At 36.2% G+C, this 20,796-nt stretch overlaps 1 protein-coding gene across 2 annotated transcripts in view; it reads right to left on the bottom strand.

The window, feature by feature from the left end:
• The window catches only part of CAMSAP2 (calmodulin regulated spectrin-associated protein family, member 2), an 84,845-nt gene that overhangs the window by 8,166 nt on the left and 55,883 nt on the right, over nucleotides 1-20,796 (bottom strand). For both annotated transcript variants that reach the window (XM_010018686.1, XM_010018687.1), the window contains 7 exons: nucleotides 19,273-19,412; nucleotides 9,793-9,886; nucleotides 8,687-8,780; nucleotides 4,981-5,051; nucleotides 4,411-4,480; nucleotides 1,203-3,411; nucleotides 1-78 (listed from right to left, as the gene is read on the bottom strand). The exon at nucleotides 1-78 is cut by the window's left edge and continues 80 nt beyond it. In XM_010018686.1, coding sequence (XP_010016988.1) covers nucleotides 1-78; nucleotides 1,203-3,411; nucleotides 4,411-4,480; nucleotides 4,981-5,051; nucleotides 8,687-8,780; nucleotides 9,793-9,886; nucleotides 19,273-19,412 — 2,756 coding nt within the window. The remainder of the gene's footprint in view (nucleotides 79-1,202; nucleotides 3,412-4,410; nucleotides 4,481-4,980; nucleotides 5,052-8,686; nucleotides 8,781-9,792; nucleotides 9,887-19,272; nucleotides 19,413-20,796) is intronic.

Here is a 20,796-nt window from a genome sequence, read left to right as displayed (position 1 = left end):
CTCTCTTCCCCTTCTCAAACGCTTCTCCAACAATGCTGCTCGTTTCATTGCCATATCATTTTCTGCCTTTTGATCATCCTAGCAGCAACAGTATTTGAAGGAAAAGGATCCAAAAATATTAAGATCTCTGAATTCACCAACTGATTTTGCCAAGTCATTAGACACTTAATTCTATACACTGGGTTGCAATATCATAACATACTTATGCAGTAATTGGAACAAATTTATTTTAAAAGATTTTTCTTAAGACTATTAGAAACTTTTCATAAAAGAATTTTTCCTTCCTAAGTCAAGCATAAAATTCAGCTCCAATAGGAAAAAATTTATTAAGTGAAATATTTTTGTTTACAGTCCGATCCACACTGCATAAACTTCTGTATTCAGCTTTGGAAGACTGTATGTGGGTAGAGATAAAGGTGATTTATCACAAAAAGCAATTAACTATGCATCATACAGAAATAACTTACGCTGATCAAGCCAGGTGTTATGTTAGAACTGAGGAATGCTTCCAGACACGCAAGGCACATCTCAGATGTGTGACACAAGATTCTGAGGTATTCCAAGACGGAAAATCAAAATCTTGATGGCTTTCAGTGTCTGTCCATTATAGTTAAATGCACAATACAATGTGCATGATAGTTAAAAGCCTGTCTGAATATAACTCTTCAGAAAGACAACAGGGAGTGCTCCCAAATACCAGCTTCAAAAGGGAGTCTTGGAAGACTATACTTCCTTAGCCAGCCACGAGAGGTAAAAAGGCTCTCCCAAGTGCAACTTGGAGACATTCGACATTTAAAAAACATGCAGGCTGTTATGTACTTCAAATACTTTCAGTTAAGTCTGGGGGTAGGGTGGGGAAGTGACTGAGAAATGTGAGCATGTTTGTTTCAGGTCACCAAAACTTACGTTAAAAAGAAATCTACATTCAGCATTCATCTTCCTCACCAAAACCTCCAAGCACTCTTCCCCAGCTATGAATGGGAAGGGATACTCTGGCATGCTCAGAACTGCAGTATAGTAGAATCTCACCTCTCTTATGATGCCAAATTAATCAAGTGCAAAAGATATGCCTGCAAATTTAGAGTTGTAGAACTATCTGCTTTGACTTCAATAGAAAATCATCATTGAAATCTCTCTTAATTAAGAAGTTCCCTTTCAAAGGAAGCTTAATAGCAGACACATGCATCCACTAGTTCTCTTACCTTAAAAAAGAATCCACAACACACTTTCTGGTCATCCTCAAATTGTTCTCTATCACTCTCACCTTCATATTTCTCAACAGATACTTCATTTTTTTCTGGTGGCTTCAAATCTGATAGGGAAACTTCAATTAAGTTAGCTGTTTTTGGAGCTGGTGGTGGTAGAATCGGTTGGCTTAGCTGATCTTCATTTGGAGTGAGGCAGACAGTTTCTGTGATAGGCTGAGATAATACTTCAGAAACATTAGATTCTATAGGCTTAATCTCCTTTTCCTCCAAATTCTGTTCACACTGTTTCAGCAATTTTGGTCCTTCTTCTTTTGGTACTTCTGTAGGCTTGACTTCCTTTGAAAGATTTCCTCTTAACTGAGGTTCACTTATTTGTTCACCATCATCTCCAAAGCAAACAAATGATCTAGTCTGAATGGGAACCTGACTTGGAGAAAATCTCCTCAACCGGGGAAGACTATCCACAGACCGTGGGGCAGTCAAGGTACGATTGAGAGGTGTTATTTTCAGTTCATTTGGCCTAGGAGTCCTTTGCATTTTAATGTGAAAAGAGGCATTCTTCCTGTTGGAAGACTGTGGAGATTGATGTGTAGAGCGAGGAGATTCCTGTGAGAAAGGTGCAATGGGAGTCGGGGTTCCTGTTTGCCTTGATGAAGCCTTAAAGTCCCGAATCTGCTTCTGAGGAGAAGGCTGAGGAGGAGAAATAACCCAAGCCTGTTGCTCTCTCATCTGCATCAACATCTCCTGTTGAAGGGATAAACGCTGCATTTCTTGTTGCAAGAAGTGTAGAGAAGAGTTTAGTTTTTCAATAGATTTTGTATATTCTAAGATATCTCCTTCATTCAAGTTTTCTTCTGAGGGGCTTGCTAAACTCCATTGCTTTTCAGCATCCATAGGAGTAGCGGGAGATTTGAACCATTTGCTATGAGAGTTCTCAGGGTTTTCTTTTATTAATTCTGAAGTCTTACTAGTTTGCTCATCTGGTTTTTGAGCTTCTTTGTCTTTCAACTGATTATTGTCAGTGAATACCTTCTCATCTTCAGCTCCTGCTGCTTCTTCTCGAAGAGGTGATACTCCATCACCTTTCTTTTTCACAACATTAAGAAATGCTGTTCTTCCCATCTTCTGACGCTGCTTCGTGAATGCAGCTTCAACTTTCTTCTTCTGTGCTTCAATGGCTCGCCTCTTTTCTTCTAGCTTCATCCTCAGATGTACCATTTCAGAAGCCAGTAACTGTGTAGTGTCTCTTCCTTGAGGAACAGACGCCTCCTCGGGAATATGAGTCCAAGCAACTACATGAGGGATGTTCAGCTCAGAACCTTCTGGTGTGGTTTTCTGAGAACTACTTCCACTGCTTCTACTATCTGTGTGATTCAACTTCCTGAATTTCTGCTCTGCAAAGCTAGTCATCTTAACCCCTGAACTTGAAGAAGCGCTGCTGCCTGCCTGTGATTTAGTACTCACTGAGCTGGGGCAGGGACTTAACTGATCTCTGTGATTGCTAGCTCGCATGTCATAATCCTGGAGAAATTTAGATGGTTCTTCCATGTCAGAGTCCATGCTTACAGTATAATCTCTCAAAGAAGAATCCTCATCCATCGTCTCTGGAATATCTTCTGAAGGGACATGTATTCCAGTATCTACTTCCGTAGTGTCAGTCACAGGACTCAGAGCACCTTTTGTGTCTGTAATTACATCAGGAGTAGACTGATTTGGTTTTATGTTTGAATTCAAGATGCTCATTTCCTGATTGTGAAGAAAGAACCCATTTGTAATTTGGTCTGATGGGATAACTCTAGGAGATTTTTCAGTGTTGTGAATTATCTGCAAAGCCTCTTCAATGCTTGGTGTCTCAATCCGATTGCCAAAATCATCCAGAACTGCCCTGTTTTGCAGAGCTCCATTTGGAAACCTGTAGTGGCTGCTCTCATTGGCATTTTTTTGATTTGTGTTAAGAGACTGATTGGCCTTTCTGTCTTTATAAGCTACTGTGTCCTTTTCCTCTTCAATATCTTGATTTTCCTCTTCTCCATTTACTGGTTTGAAGGACAGATTTTTTCTAGTATGTTTTAGCATGCGGTTGGTGTTTAGTGTAAGGCCTTCGTTGCTCACAGATCTAGTAATTCCTTTGTTTGGAGTAGATACTGGAATGCTTTTTTCTTTGTCAAAAGAAATGTCAAACGAAACTCCATGCAATGATGACCTAATAGAGATTAAAGAAAATAACTGAGCAACTCATGATTGTTACTACTACTACTACTACTGAAACATTCATATTTGGGTTTACAATTACTTTAAGACTGTAGTATTAAAGGCACTGTTAGGTATATAAATTTTGCCTAGCTTCAAATACAATATCATAATTATATATATACATATATATTTGATAAATATAAATAAGATAAATAAAAATGCACAATAAAATGAAAAGTAACATTTTCTTCAGAGATAGCCAATGCTTCTTATTACTTTGGAATAAATTCTGGCCATTTTAGGAAGATAGGGATTACCACAGTAGATCAGAAGGAAGGTGTGAAGAGATGCAATTTACACTTACTGAATAACCCACCACTATAACTGTTATCACTTTAACTTTGGTTTACATCTGATAGATTGTTTATGACCGACCTAACTAAAAACCAAAACATTCAGCCTGATTGTTATTACTATCCACAAAAACATACAAGCCCTGAGCTTGTATTTACTGAGCTCATTAGGGATGTTACTCTTACCACTCTTAGTTGATTGCAATGAGTAAATGTGAACATATTTAATGCCAACAATTCAAATACCTAATGCAAACAATTCAAATATATTGCGGCTGCCCTATCCCTGGCAGTGCTCAAGGCTGGGTTGGATGGAGCTTTGAGCAACCTGGTCTAGTGGAAGGTGTCCCTGCCCATGGCAGGGGGTTCAAACTAGACGAACTCTAAGGTTCCTTCTAACCCAAACCACACTATGATTTTATGATCTCAACTATACCTCACTTCAATGTAAAAAATAGATGATTTATTTCTGATGTTTGTTTCCTGTTACTGAGTTCTTAAACCATGATACAGTTTTCTCTTTCTACTTTTGCAAGTCACTTGAAAGAACTCTTATTACAGGATTCTGAAAATCCAAACTACTATGGAGCATTTATTACTGCTTATGACAAATAAATAATACCTTTTTAACCAACTTGTACAGTAAGACTACTTACCTTTTTTCTTTGGGCCATGTCCCTACATACCCATCTACGTAAGACATTGATGTGGACCTTCTGATGATTCCTAAGTGAAATTAAAATAGAACCCAAGATAACTGCTATGAAAAATGATTTCAGCATCACCTTCTGTTACTTTAACAAATTAGTTTGCTTCACTACTTAGAACACTGCAATGACAAAAAAGTGTTTTTATATTGAGAATATAAGTAGAACAAAAGAGTCAATTTCATCCTGAATATATATTATACCCCTCATTCCTCAAAGAATTTAATATTAAAACAGATACAAATACAACTAAAATACATTATGAATGCTTGTTGTAAACCATATCCTACATAATCAAAACAGAAGTGAGATTAACAGAAATATGCACAAGAGGTACGAACACAAACTTCTCATTCATACATTTTATACATTACAGAACTCATTTATTACCCTCTCCTTTAAAGCTCTCCCAGTAATTTCTGCATAAATAACGTTTGAATAAACATAAGCAAGATAGTAATTTACTCAGAAGACAACACCTTGTCTCATTCCCTCTTCCACCCTTTTGTAAATTGTTACCTGGAACAGATGAATGAGGCTGCTGGGGTGTATGCAGTTGGTGAGATGGTGTATAAGTTGGACTTTCCAATCTATAAAGTAAGAGACATTAACTTAGAAGTAATACATCAAAAGCCACACTACAAAAGGACAACCAGACTTCATGTCCCGGACCAATACAAAACCAGATATACTTTTTGTGACAGAGAAGAAAGTGAGGTGTAGTTCTCTCCTTGAAATATTAATCTATTCACCAAAAAGAAAACACTGTAATTACCTTTAACTGAACCTACTGCAGATAGATCAAAAAGTCAAAAAGGTGTTTCTCCTACACAAGCAGCCACAGAGTGGCATTAGTTTTGTTAACATTTCGTCTCCCCATTTATTTCATGTGAATGTCATTATTAAAAGATTCTCATTTTTAGGTTTCATTTTAGCAAAAAACCCAAACATAGACATGATAAAAATGAGCCAGTTCCCGCTGGTCTCAGAACTGAGTATCAGCTGCAGCTAGTATCACATACTTTTCATGCATCTCCCTTTTCACTTGCTTAGTCTGAAAATCCTACTTAGTGTCTGGACTGCAATATGCAGTAGAAACGGATGAAGGAGATTTTGTGACAGATATGACTTTATAAATACAAACAATATATTCATTACTAAACCAGTAATTAAAAAGATTTCCTCTGTTTCTACTTACAACAGATACTTATTTTTGGCTTCATAGGGGAGGTCTGTAATAGACTGTGTTAATCCTGAATAGGATTAACATGATTTCATGTTTTGATGAAGGTACTTCTTCAAGAACAAAGACACATGCACAAAAATGCATGCATTTGTATGTAAAACACTTTTAAAGAAGCCAGACTTCACAAACATACTGTGTTAAATCCTTTCATGTTTTCAATTTTGTTCACGGAGTTGAAGAGTACACTCCCAAACTCCCTTTTTTTAATCTGTAATTTTCAAACTATTTGTTTAGTGCTTTCCTAGTTTATGTACAGTGTGCTGTAGGAATGTTTCTAAAGAAAATCTATGGGAAGGATATTCACATCAATTTAAGAAAAATACTGTTGTTTGGCAAACTACAAAAGCACATTTTGGAAGTATATGTTAAATTACTCAAAATAGGTTCTCATAAACACCTGATTTTTTTTGTGTTAATAACACTACACACTAGTTACATGACATATATTTTAAATAGCATTTGAGATTTCTGTGGAGGTTTAAAAATCACAGATATATCTCTAAGTTATCTTTAAAGAAAAGCATGCTTGCAAAACTTCATCCAGCGGCCTCTGAAAATTTCCTACCACAAAGAAAATCTATATACTTCATTTTCTCTCAAGAAAAGACTGATTTTGGCACCACGACTGTGGTTCCATGGCAACCTCTGATATCGTAACTGCACGCCGCCACAGTCCCACTACTCCCTCCTCTGCTGGATCTGGCTCTCCACCCAATCCTCTGAGTCATTTCAACAAGCTAAGCCAGAAGAAAATCCAGCAGGGTTAGTTTTTTCCTTTGTGCACTGAAATGACAATGTCAGACACTCAAAGGGGCAGGAATGTGCAATTGGGACAAGAAGGAAGGCCAGGACCACGACATCCTGTAGGGAACCTGCAGCCTCGTGTGTTAGGTTCCTACCATCTGAGATAACTTTTTAGGCCCCTCCTTTGTCCTACAGTGCAGTGCGGTATCATCAAGTTGGGTGAAGTACATTGGTTTCTGAGGAAAGATACAGCTCTTTGTATTACTTGTAGATTGTTCTCATAATACGCCAACACAAAAGCATATCCATCACTTACAGAGACACTAAAACAGTGCTGTGATGAGCTAGTACAATATGCAAAACACCACCCATAAGGGGTTCACAATGATTTTTACTGCATCTCAGGGAACATGAGAAATATAAGAAAACATGTTGGTGGCAACTTACACACTTCATAGTTAAAATTGGAACGGTAATGACACTAAGGGTATTGTGAGTGTTTATGAGCTGAATTCAGCTGCTTATTGTAAAACTTCCAATCAGTCCTTTTCAGTTTAGAGGCCAAAAGCCATCTGCACAGACAAAATGTACACATTTAGAGAAAAAGTAGATTTATTTGGATGAAGAAGGTATTATGCTACAGTCAGAATTCGTAAGAGTAAGGATAAATGCATGGTTAATGGCTTCAGCTGTGGGGATTTTTTTATGGTCAAGGCTACAGACAGACTCTCTTGTGTTGTACAGTATTCATTGACTAACTTCATTTACATTCAAAGAAAATCTTCTCCACAGTGATCATTACAGCACAAGAGTAAGTATGGCACAAAGCTTTTCAGTTTATTTTGGTTTAAAGTGTAACTGACACATGATTTACTGTCTTCATAGAACTTCTAAAAGATAAGCCACTCAAGTTTTGTTCATGAAGGGCTCTAAAACGAGGACATCAGGTTGGAAGCTACATACAAACAGTGATTTTCACCGCAAACCTTTCTTTGTTCTGTGTGACAGTCATAGCTACGAGCCCTTTGTTGGACTGCTTGCAGTGGCTTTGCAATGTGCAGATTGCTTTGGGAACTCCTGTTGCAAAAGATAGAGCCAAAACTGTTTCTTTTTCTCCTGGCTTTCAAGCTCAGTTTACACTTCAAAGGCTTTTTTTTTACTCTGTCAAACAAAGATTAAAAAGAAGGCTTAACATCAATTTCTGCCCCTTATCATAGGGTTGTTTAGGTTGGAAAAGACCTTTAAGATCGAGTCCAACCATTAACCCAGCACTGCCAAGTCCACCACTACACCTAAGCACTCCATCCATACATCTTTTAAATACCTCTAGGGATGGCGACTCCACCACTTCCCTGGGCAGCCTGTCCCAATGCTTAACAGCCCTTTGGGTGAAGAAATTTCCCCTAATACCCAATCTAAACCACTCCTGGAGTAGTTTGAGGCCATTTCCTCTTGTCCTTGATACTTGGGAATGAGACCAACTCCCACCTCACTACAAACTCCTTTCAGGTAGTTGTAGAGAATGGTAAGGTCTCCTCTGAGAAATGAATCAAAAGTATGATAAGCTAGAGAACACAAGAAAAGCAGGAAGTTTTTATGGTGCTTCCAAATCTGTAACAGTAAGACTAAAAATAACATTTCACATGTATTTGTAAAAAAATACAAATAATGAAAAACATTTAATAAAGCAGTTAGTTTTCCATTTGTGATGCTCACAAGACTTGGGAAGTTCATCATAGCATACATGCCTATTTTTCCTCTATCTGACCTACATGGTACTTAAGTAACATAATCAGACCAAACTAAACCTGTCACTCACTGGTTTTCTTGCCATTATCTCAGTTTACTTTCTTCACTTTTGGAAAACTTGCTGTGAATTGCAGAAAAATAGTTCTTTCAGAGCAGACTTGGTCAGCAGCCCCACATGAAACAGAAGAGAAGGAGGCCATGTGGCATGTGCTGACTGGTAAGGGTTGTTTTGGAAAGTGGTAAGACAACAGCACACTGTCCAAGTACCAAACATGAACTGTACAAACATGAACATGTAGCCTGCCATGCAACAGGGCAGTGTGGGAAACAGCTGAGCTATAGCGTCTTCAACAAAATTCTACAGATTGTGCTCAGGGTAATTCAACCCCTGAGCACTGCAAAAAGGCAGCAAAACTAAATAAAAAACTGTGTTTGATTCTGAATAGAAAAGACTGTGAAACAGTACTAGTGATTCTCTGAGATTACCTGGCTACGAAGTCAGAACTAGATGGGCCATCCACATAATTTCTTCTGTTAGCATTCAGGCTGTGAGCAGAAGCTGCGTCTTTTGCAGGTTCAGCTGCCAGGAAGAACAAAGCTCAAGTTATTACAGTTCAGTATTCAGCTAAAAGACACAGAAAACCTGTCTGAAATAATGTGAAGTAATGATTCCCAAAGATTTAAGTCTTTTCATTAGTTCTATTATTTAGAATAAAAATCAGTCACTTCCTTTCAGCTCTACCTCCTCCCAGGTTCCCGTATTGGCACTGTTTAAGAGAATGGAGAATGACAAAAATTGACTAGAAAAGGCAAAAAAACAGAAAAGAGCCACAATATTAAAAACAAGCAATGTTTTTAGAAAAAATATATATGCTGCTTCTGGAAGAAATTTTTCTGCTAAAATTTTTTTCCCCCAAAACTCTAAGACTGAATTTTCAGCTAGAAAATAGTATTTTGGTCATATCCTAGCTTAGTTAGCAATACTTAAAATATTTAAATCAGATCTGTATGTGCTATAAAGCATATAAATTAAAAAAGTATAGAAGTCACATAATGAAAATCTCTTCCTAGCTCTTGGAGACACAGTCCCAGCCCTACTGTCCAGACTCTGGACTCATTAGCAGATGTGAAGATCTACCTAAGAGGTAGATTTTTAATTTGAGAATTTACTCATGAGACTCTGCCTTTGTACCCATGTACAAAATGCAATTTTATAATTAACTATCTGTCCAGTTTCCCCAGATTTACATTCCTTTCTCTTGGTATCTTTTCCTTGGCAATAAATTCTGTTCTTGGCTCCTTATTACGTTTGTAATCCCTGCATAAGCATAAATGGATTCCAGGCTTGTTTAGGTCAGGAAAATTTGCAAATGATTATACCACAGCAATTTATATGAGTTTTTGGTAATAGACAACAAAATCTAATTATGATTTATGAGATGAAATGAAGATTAACACAAAGAAAGAATACTTTGCTCCTTCTTTAAGGGGGTTGTACGTTGCCAAATCCTGTTAATTAAAATACCCAATGTATTGACAATCTGTTCACATATGTATAAAACCCATGGATGTTAAAACTAATCCTTAATTACCTTGAGGATGCACAACAACACGAGGCTGTACAAATGATGGCTTCACCACTTCAAACCACCAGAACAGTTCTGCCATGAACACCATGTAGTTGCTCTACCAATTAAAAAAAAAAGGGAGAGAAATTTGTGTTAAAACACAAGCCTGCAAATAAATAGACTAAGCCGTGTTCTGGATACACCTCTGCATTTCACCCCGTTTACAACCTCTTCTCTACCGATTTCTTAGAAAATGAGATCAGTAAGACTGATCTGTAGCACCAACTATCTAATACACATAACTTGAGCAGATTTTAACTGTTTGGGCTGAAGTGTTTCATAATAAGCATATGCTCAGGCCTGATGTCTTCCAGGGCAGAGTACACAATGGTTGCAAAAAGACGCCTGTAAAACAGATAATCCATTTCCATAAAAAGAGAGTAGTAAAAAGCCCATTGTTTTGCAAGGCTAGGATTTAAATTTTCAGAGCTTTTTAATATTAAAACTGTGTTAGCCCTTAGTTTTAGTGTAGGAATTTTGAATCTGAATTAGGCTTTTGGGTCAAGTATGTGCTTTTTGCCACATTTGTATAGATCTATCCAAATCTACAAGTCCTTAACGCAAAACAGCATTTAACACTACCAGCAGTAGCATTTGTTCAATGCAGGTCAGAACAAGGTTTTAGTTCCAAAGATTTATGGACACTTAAAACTTTGTTGATGTATCTCCCTACTGTGTTTTCCCATTACGCAGCTATGAAACAGAAGTGTGGGAGCCACCAGATTTAAATCTGGGGAAAACCAGGTGGAAACGAAGAAAGAACTGGTGACATGCACTGCAAGAACAACAAGAATCAACAGAGAGGAAAACCAGGCAGAAACAGAAGTTTCTGCTGCAAGAATATATAATGAGTGGAGTAAGTCCAGAAAGCTTGTTGACTGGAGGCTGAAGAATTCAGAGGCCAAATGACCACAGTCCTAAGGTGCTGTATCCATATGGTTCAGTGCTACTTCCTATCTAGAATTATCAACTGAGTAAAATCAACAAGCAACCAGGCCTGAGCTGGCTCTAGCAGGTGCACAGACTTGGCTTGTCAGTCTTACAAAGTCTGAAAATGTAAACAGTACAAACCTCTTCTTAAGCATTAAACTGGGAAACCATAATTAAACAACTTTTTAAAAACAGTTTGTTTAAAACTCAGTGAAGAGTTTCAAATGACAGTAATGTCTCTTCTGAGTTTTGTGGCAACACAAAGAAACCAGAACCGACTTCAAAAAAGGCGATTAACTAATTTCTTTCTTTTAAACAAAGATAAGGAAAAAATCTACTTATAATTAAAGGATATTAGTTGAGTACATAATATTAGATGGTACGGGACAGAATTCTTAAACCTATTCATGATAAAACCTCTTGCTTGCCTTGGTCTTCTCTACTTGCTCTGGCTTCCGCCATTGCTGAACTGTTGTGGGAAACAGTATAAAGTGCCTGGTGGATGATTGCTTTGAGCAAGGACAGCTGTAATTTTGGTTTTGGTTTTATTTTTTTTTAGAGTGGATTTGGCTTCTACATTTTCTGTATGACTGAAGATGATCTTCAGCATAGACTTTGCTATAATAGATGTTAATAGAGCAATATTGATACACACTAAACATTCTTTTAGCAGAGCATGGGATATTTTCCTAATTTCCAGCCCTTTGTTAGCAATAAGGCTTTCCTCTTGTCTCCAGGAAAACCTTGCTGCAGATTAAGAATTGTCATTTGGGCTCCTTAAATACATGCATAGAATCCTTCAAAATTAGTTTAAACTTCTAATTTTTTAAAGTTTAAAATTTTAAACTTTTTACTTTATATTTTAAACTAAAATTTAACATTAAATTTAAAATTCAAAATAAAAATTTAAATTTAAAGTTTAAAATTAGTTTAAACTTTAAATAAGTAAAGTTTAATGAGTTTAAACTTTACTCATTCCATTTCAAAGAACTCCATAGGAAAGAGACCAACACATCAACACATTAGTTCTTTTCTGAAGGATTTTAGCAGAATGAGGGCTATTAAATATCAGCTATCAAACTGCAGAGTTGTAAGAGTGTAGCAAATGTTTTAGCTGACAGTTCTTTAACAAAAATCCGAAAAAATCTGAGAAAGTAAAGCCAGTGGTACAAGGTTTCTATTTTAACTTTGTCTAGCTAAAAGTTTCTCTGGTTGATTCAGGCATATAGGGCTGCAAAGTTCGTAAGTCTTCTGTTGTCAATTCACCAGAGAAAAATCTAAGCAGAAAAATGAAACTTTTTGTGATGCAGTTAAGAAAAATTAGAAAACTGCTTTGTATTCAGTGATGGACCCATTAACTTTCCATTCCATAACTACATAAACATGCAAGATTGTTCACATTCAATATACAACATTCAATACTGGAGCACACCTAGTATGTTTAAAGATTGTATCTAGACTACGTAAGATTTCCATTTCAGACTTCTTTTAATGGCTTCATTACGTTTTCAGTACCTGAAATGTCTAATTCCACTGTCACTGTAACTTTGTTGCCTTAAAAATGCATACTCAAATCTTGGAGTGCGAGCAAATGTATGACAAAAATTATAAACATAATGCCATTTTATTTCAGAAATAAACCACAGGCATTAGGGTTAAGAACAACTTATTTTTTTTTAATTTAAAAAAAAAAAATCACAACAGGAATGTTTAATAATGAGATAACTGTAATTCTGGATCTGTAAACTGGAAAATTTTAAATATCTGACACCTCTGATTTATATTTATTTTCTGAATATTTCTAATGTAGATAAGTCTTTCCTCCAGCAAAAGGTTACTCTTAAACTGAAAGCTGTTCAAACTCTTTAGTACATGGTGAAGGGATCAACCAGATGTTGCCATAGTTATTACATACAAGCTATAAATAGCCTAGGAAAAACCCCGTCTCTGCTTATACAGCACAGCATAACTGAATGAGGAAAAGTTCATAGCAAAAGTTTTTCCACTGACTCCATTAGGTAGCAGTTTACATAAAGAAAAAATCAGATGTACTTCTCAAGATGAAATATGATTTTTAACACAACTTCCAAATATTACTATTTCTACAATTTCTCTTAGCATTTCCTGCTCTCCTTTCATTCTCTTAAACTTCTAACTTGATTTTTTTAATCACAGAAAGTGAATTATAAAATGTTCTAATGATAGCTTTGTTGCCATCTGAAATAATACTTTATTTAATACTCCAATTCTTATGTTTATGTTGAAATGCTGCCTTTAATAGTGTGACTGTTCTATGAAGGAAATTCAGACATTCCTTCTGAGAGTATCTTCTATGCAGTCCCAAGCTACTGCAGGACAGCTTGTTTTTCCAAAAATCACCAAAGCAGTATTTTCTAAAGTAAAAGTGAAACTGTTGGTTGCATAGCGGCTTAGAACTGAGGCTACCTTAGATGGTTGATGGTGAAACATCATGATGGAAACTGCATTTTCTCAAAAGTTATCATTAGTCAGAAAGGGATATTAATTATGGTGATCCCAGGGAAGACTGATGATCAGTAACTTAACCTTTTGGAAAAACTAATTGTGTGTCTGTAGTAGTCCTGCTATCCAGGGCTAGAAAGAATGTAGGTATTATTTCAACAGATTTTGCCTTGATTATGCCAACAGAACTTCTAATAGCTAGTCACGATTACCACATGCACATACACACAAAAAACCTCAGAAGCAGGACAGTATTTTCATAGTAGCAAAAAAACCACCTAAGCTCTGAACAGTTCAGACAGGCTCAAAACCACTTAACAGCAGATGGCAGACTTGCAGCTTTACAGGTGCTTTATTTGCTAACCATCCTGATTTAATTTTTTCAATTTGATATTTGCAGACTGTTCATCGGATGTATGCAGTCAGCTGTACTACTGCTTACATTTTATGTATTCCATCTTCTGGTCCAGTGCAATAAAAATCCTTCTGTTTAACTGGTTAACAGATTTTGGAAGGCTATCTTTTGGAAAACAAACAAAACTAACTCCCATATTCTGAGTATAAAATTTGAAGTCATTACTGTAACAAAGAGATATCAGCTAGTTTGCTTTGTAAAATTTTATACAAAAAAGATAAGTTATTTTAATATCTCTTTTCCTCTTCCACAATTTTAAAATCATCATTAATTTTTAAATCAAATTAGCTAACAGAAATAGTATTTCCAATCTTGCCACTTAAAATAATTTATATTCTTCTAATATTTAGAGGCTCTAGACCTGCATATTTACAGAATAATAACTACAAGCTCATATATAAAAATGATACAAATAATTCGTAATCAGGCTTGAATCCACTAAAACCGAATGAAAAGCACCCACAGATGCTTGTAGGAATTTTCTCAGAATGAATATAAATATACATTGTAAAATATTTATCATGATGCATGTTAAAATCTCTGTTCAGTAGGCCAGGAAAGTAAGTTACATCAAATGCAAATCCATAGTTTCTATGTTGTGGAATTGCCAACATAAATGCATCAAGACTGAAGAAAATTGGAGTGTTTTCAAACTATCTAGACAAGGCCATATTACAGCTCTCTGTACGATCCATGGACTACCATTTTCCCATATCTCCTGCCACGGGTTAATAAATGCCACAGCAACTCAAGTTGAAAACTCCAGTATGTCTTGTTTCAGACCAGAACAAAGAAGTGGGAAAACTGGTTGATTAACATAGGTGAAAGCAAACCATGCTGCTTGCCTTTAAATAATGAGTCAGGAACATTTGGTCCCTCTCAGGAGAGACATGTCCTTTTATAGAACTGTTCCCTGGTTAAATCTTCCTCTTTATTCCTGATCCTGAATCCTTTTGAACCAGACAGATGGGAATCAAATCATGACTCCTACCATGTATACCTAACTGCCTCACCAAACACAGCCAGCTGCTCTCCCAGGTCCTTAAGGAATCTGCACGCTTACAGGGACATCAACTGTAAATTCAGGCTTGGGTCAGCAGCCTGATTGGCAGTGGCTTTTTTCATTGAGATTGGAGGGAAAGCTGCACAATATGTGTGGTTATCATTTAGCCCTTAATTTCTAGGATTTATCTATGCGATGAATTTGAACAGAGTTTTTCACATCTCAGAGGACATGGTGCTGATTCTATCTTCTACTTATGTCATCTGTGAAGTCACCATCAACATTACATCAGAAAGTGCAAGTATTCAAAACTGATCAAGCACAATAAATGTTTTCAGCATAAAACAATCCTTAAATATTATATTCTCCTGTTTGATTCAGCAGTGGGGGGGAAAAAAAGGTAAAAGGAAGTTCAGGAACCAGTCTCTCCATCTTTGACAGTACCTGTTTGTTCTGTCTGCTCTGGTTAGTAACATACTGCAAAAATAAGGTACCTATTCCATGTGCTAAACTGTGGTTCTGCACAGTTTAGAGTCTGGCTCACATTTAGGTCAGGGGAATGCTCTTCACAGACAAGAAACAGCAATCATCTCTCAGACTTGCTTCGTTTCACACTCAGAAAGCTTTCATTCTGAATAAATGTGCCTTCTGCATAAAACAGCAGCCCAAGAGAGGAAGCATCCATCCTGTGACCACGGGACAGCAGCTGTTACATGCAGAAAAAGAGTACAAGACTCTATGCAAATACACACCTAAAGAGACAAGTGAACACCTTGTGAGAGTTTCTAGACACCTTCCTCAAAGCTACTGGTGGGCCAGTATGATCCCTACTTCTAGGAGGTCACTGGGTTTGACTCTAACCCAGTAAAAATTACTGACAGTGTGAACTGTGTGAGCAAATGAAGGCATTGTTTGAATAGTTCTCTTATTAATAATGGATTCATTCTATTGATAATAGTCACTGAATTACTAAAAGGTGTTCTAATATTGATTGTGATCTGTGCCTCATTCTGACTCAATCTTGTGTCAGTGAAAAGAGAATGTACAGTATGTGTAGATTAAATGAGTAACACAAGTTTAAATAACCACTATTTAAAAACAACCAAACCAAACCAAAAACCCCAAACTCACACGTTTTTGAAGGCTCAGATAAAGAAACACTTACAAAAGACAATTTAGCTGTGTGTCAATTGATTCAATGCCAAGTTCCTAGGTGCAGTCTCAAATCATGGCAAACATCAAATGATTCAACCTGTCAGTATCCTCTTTGAATGTTAACCTCATAAATCGCTTGTTCTTAGATCTGGAATCTATGGTCCTACTGGAATAAACTAGCAGAAAATGATCTAAAATTATGAAAAGTTTAACCAAGTACAACCAAAGATGTGTTTTTTCTCTTAAAGCAATACTTTCAACATGTATCTCATGACATAGGGAACATATGAGATGGATGTTTTTCTTTCTATTCAGGGACCGTACATGTCCTGTACAACATCCTTTCAGGAATTACAGATTCCATAAGACCTTTATTCAAACCAGAAGTACTAAATACTATTATACTCCAATGTTAATCAACAGTTGGGCCAAAGTAATAAAGTGGTCTTTACTATTCTGCAGGGTGGTTTGTGCTTCCTGTGATAGCACTTTATGCAAGTTCTTCTGTTTCTACAAACTTGTTATTTGGATTGGTAGAAAGTGTGTGTCAAGACACACTAAACCAGCTCTTTCAGTTCTATGCAGTTTCCCATTTATAGGTGAAGAACAAGATATATATATATATATACATACATATATAAAAAAAAAATCCCATCTCAGGATAAAACTGCTTAAAAGAGAAGGGAAGAGAGAAGATCAGGTCAAAAAAGCAATCTGCATTACTGAAGAGAGGTCCAAAATTTTCTATTCTTTCCTCTTGTTAAGTATGCAGAGAGGATTCAGAAAATAATGTGATTATTTTTATGTAATCTCTTGACTTGTGTTTACCTGTCTCAAAAGCAAACAACCAGGAACCAGCACAGTCCCTTAGTGGTGCCTCCAGCATCCATGGAATGCATTCAAATATTTTTTCTTGAACATTAGTAGCCCTGCCTCAGTAAACATCTTATGAAGAACTTCACTAATGTATTTTTCTCAGAGGAGAAGAAATGGGCAAATGAGAAGCCAGAAAACTTACTTTCTTTTCCTTTGATTATGACACATTAAAGCTGTCTAGAAATCCAGACAAAGCCTAGTTCTTCTCTGTGCTAAAGCAGAACTAAGCAAACAGCTTCATCTGCTGCAAAATCTGAGAGCCTGTATCAAAGGCTCTGGATGCTTAAATGAAGTTTTAAATTAATCTGACTTTGTTTCTGTGCATTTTGATGGGAAAGCCAAAAGCAGGCACAGTCACCTTGGTCAAGTCCTGCACTAAATTTCTGTATCTTGTAGTATCTACAACCCACCTTGATTTAATGTAACTGGACAGTGCAGTGTGCCCAGTAAAGCATGTAAGGTATGCACTTTCTGCTTGATCACTTTAAGAGAAAGTGCTCTTTCCTTCTCAAGGACTAACACGAAGTCAGGACACCCAGTGTAATTTCCAGGACCACAGAAGGCACAACACTGTAATTTGAAAAACTCAACTGTAATTTTTTTCTCTTGAGGCTTTTCCCAGTAATGTATCAGCAGTTTTGTTCTTTTTAGTCTTTCTGTCACCACTACGAAACCTAACAGACTTTTAACCAAAAGCACAGTGCCACCTACTGTGCATATGGGTCATCTTGAAAACAAACACATTTTTGTTGATAAACAGAGACACCTGAAACAAAGACACATGCTTCTATAAATCCTAAAACTTGGTATTTTATATATATAGTAGATGGAGATAAAGGTGACTTCTGCTAACTACTTTAATTCAATGTGTAATATTGAAAACACCAATTTACAACACAAGTTTTTTCAAAGTGACAATAAAATTCTTTGGAGAGTATGTACATTTATTAAAACTTACTCTAATCAGATGCATTGGAAAACTAAGAAAGAGCTCCTTTACCTATGAATTTATTTGGAAAGCAAATTAATTCTCAACACTGGAAAAACAAGAGTTTAGCACTAGCCAAAGTTTACGTGCCGAGCTTCAGAAGAAAAACTTGGCAGCCCTTCTTTGTAGCATTTACATCTAAATAAGTATCCACACCACAGCAACTTGTAAAAACATGATCACAAAAGGGCTTTCTCAGTTCCAGAAACACTCTAATATCTTTGAAAAAACTCTAAATCCCCTCTAAAACAGTGTTCAGAAACAGCAAAATTACTCAGTCAAACCATTACTATAAAAATGGTATCACTAATTGTCATGAATGAAACTGAGGAATAATGAATTCCATTTATTCCACGTATCTGTAATCAGAGAGAAACAATCAAAATGCAGTGAAGGAGCCTTACTCAAGATCACTGAATATGGTTGTAGGAAACTACAGATGAGAGACTGCAATACAGCAGACTTTTTACAGGTATGTAGGTAATTATTGAAATTAAAAAACACCAAAAGCTGATTGAAAGCTGTCACTATGCAACTTTGCATACACAGAATAAACCAGCCACAGCTAAGTAGTCTAGACTTAAGTCCTACTGCCCTTACTCAGTCAGCTCATTGCTTAAAAAGTATTGGGTTCAACCCTACTGGAGACAAAGCTGTATTCAAGCTCTGGCCTCTGTGGCTCTGCTTCTGAGATTGCTATAAAAACATTGAAATGACCTGTATATCTAGAAACCAGTTACATCCCATCTGCAATGGATATGACTCCTCCATAAAAATAATATTTCATTCCCTAAAGGCAGGCCAACAAGAATCTTACGCAAACAAAGGTTGTTTTATATGGAAGGAAGTCTTAAGAGAAACACAAGACTGAAAAATTAAAGTTACAGTTAGGCAAGAAATAATTCGATTACACCTTGTCCTTTCACACAGGCTTAAAAATTATAGAATAAGCAAAATTAGGAGTTTTTTTTTCCCCGCTTTCTAGAACAGTGAAATCTTAGAATGACTGAAAACACTTAATTGCTTATTCAAACAACTTTAGTTCTTGGAATCATGTTCCTGCTGTGTTCCAGGCATAAAACCATTAGATTTTATAATGAACTTAATTCAGGAGTTTATGCTTTCAGAAAAGTGAAAAAGAAGCTTTAAGGTCTAAAATGATAAAGTTGTTGGGTACACAGAAATGAGTAAGAAGGGTGAGTAATAATTTCATAAACAATTCTTAAATATTTTGTCCTTTTCTTAAAGCCTTAATAAATTTAAACTAATGCAGATTGCTATTATATTTTAACAGAAATACAGGTTACATGCTTTAACTAAAAATTAAATTATACGAAAGAGGACAAAATGTGAAACAGTTCCACAAAAATCAAAGGTTTTATAAATACTGTCACAAGTGCTTTTTTTAAAATACTTCAGAACTACCATAACAACATAACTGCCAAAAGAAGGTAGTTTTAATTGCTGCTGGAATTTGCATGTTGCATGCAATGCCACGCTTTATTATATAGCAGCAAACCCAAGAAGACTAAATATATCATTAGCAAAACAGTCCTGTGGACACTGCCTGCAGTTTTACTTATTTATTTTTTTTACCTTTATTGAAGAAGCTGCATAGAGCATATCCTCAAGACTGAAATGGCAGCACTGGTTAAGGTATTCCTGACAAAATTCTTGAATCAACTGTAGATTATACAGACTGTCAGCCAAAGACATTGTCTCTTTCAAACAAATATCTAAAAAGGACGAACAGAAGAAAAGATTAGATACAGATTTGCAAAAAGTGCTTTTTGCTTGCTGGATTCTGGAGCATTTTCTGGATAAATTCAGACCTCCTCCTCCTCCCACAGCTTTTATTTTTCTATTTCAGAAACTTAAGAAATGATGACTCTATATTTTATCTTTGCAGTTTTATATTTTTAGACATTTTTCTAAGCATTAATTTTATTTTTTCACTCACTATTGACAAGTTGGGCTTTTTTTCTGCTTTGCCTTTTGTGAAAATGGCAGTTATGCTCCAACTTCTGCTATTCCCATATACCAAAAACTCGTATTTGATCACTATATATATTTTTTCAATTAGATTTTCTACACAGCACCAGCAGTAGGAAATGTATGCTTTTCCAGAAAGTTCTCCTTACATGCTTGTTCTCTGTCTTTGCACAGGGACCTAAGAGTCCCTATGCAATCCCAAATCTTCCCCAAAAACCAGCATCAGTTTAGCCTTATGTATTTGATTCTGTGTATTTAGATGTTTGATATGAGATTATACAAGGATCATGAATTTAAAGTGCCATTTAAAGATAAGGAAGTGGTAGTAGTGAAAAGACTAGAGTAGTTATAAAGTAGTATCTGAACACTATTTTTGCCCAGCTAACCTCCTCCTGTTCTCTTTTTATGACTGCTTCTCAGAAAATTAAGTAGCAATAATAACTTTCTAGAAAAAAAGACAGTCCTTGTAAAAAAGGAGGACAGAATAAAATTACTGTCCTTCCAGAGCATGCATCAGATTTTCTTCCTAAAGCAACAGCGTATGACAGAACTCCACATAAATTTTACATTGTTTAGGATAAAAGCTTTCTTCAGACCAGGAATCGACTTTGATGCTACTATCAGGATAAGGATTCCCATCCTGAGGAAACTGGACACATTCCATCATCCCAACCCCACAGATGATCGATGGAAAAAAATAAGTTTGACTAACAAAATGGGATTGGATTTAGTAATACAAAATGTGAAGTCATGCATTTCAATCTAACAAATTCTAATGTGATTCACCGGTTGCAGGTGGTAGAGAGTAGGAAGATACTGCATATTAGTCAATGTAAAGACATTTATGAGCTTTCAGCATCATGCAGCTATCAAAAAGAGCAAACGTGATGCTAAAATGCATCCAAAAATTTATTTCCAGAAGTGACAAAGCAGCACTGTACAAAGTTGTAATGAGATGCTAGCATAGATTTCTGCGTACAATTATGACCACCCATATTCAAGGAAGATGAACTGAAACTGGACCAGCTGCAGAGAAAGGCTACTGAGGATAATAATGAGAAAGGAAATCCACTTCAGAAGGGGAGACTGAAAAGGCTTGGTTTAGTAGCCTGGGCAAAACAAGAAAAA

The sequence above is a fragment of the Nestor notabilis genome, unplaced genomic scaffold (genome assembly GCF_000696875.1).
Source record: "Nestor notabilis isolate BGI_N333 unplaced genomic scaffold, ASM69687v1 scaffold18627, whole genome shotgun sequence".
NCBI classification, from domain to species: domain Eukaryota; kingdom Metazoa; phylum Chordata; class Aves; order Psittaciformes; family Psittacidae; genus Nestor; species Nestor notabilis.
Note: the sequence above shows the minus strand (reverse complement) of the source record. Positions and strands in the feature narration are given on the sequence as shown.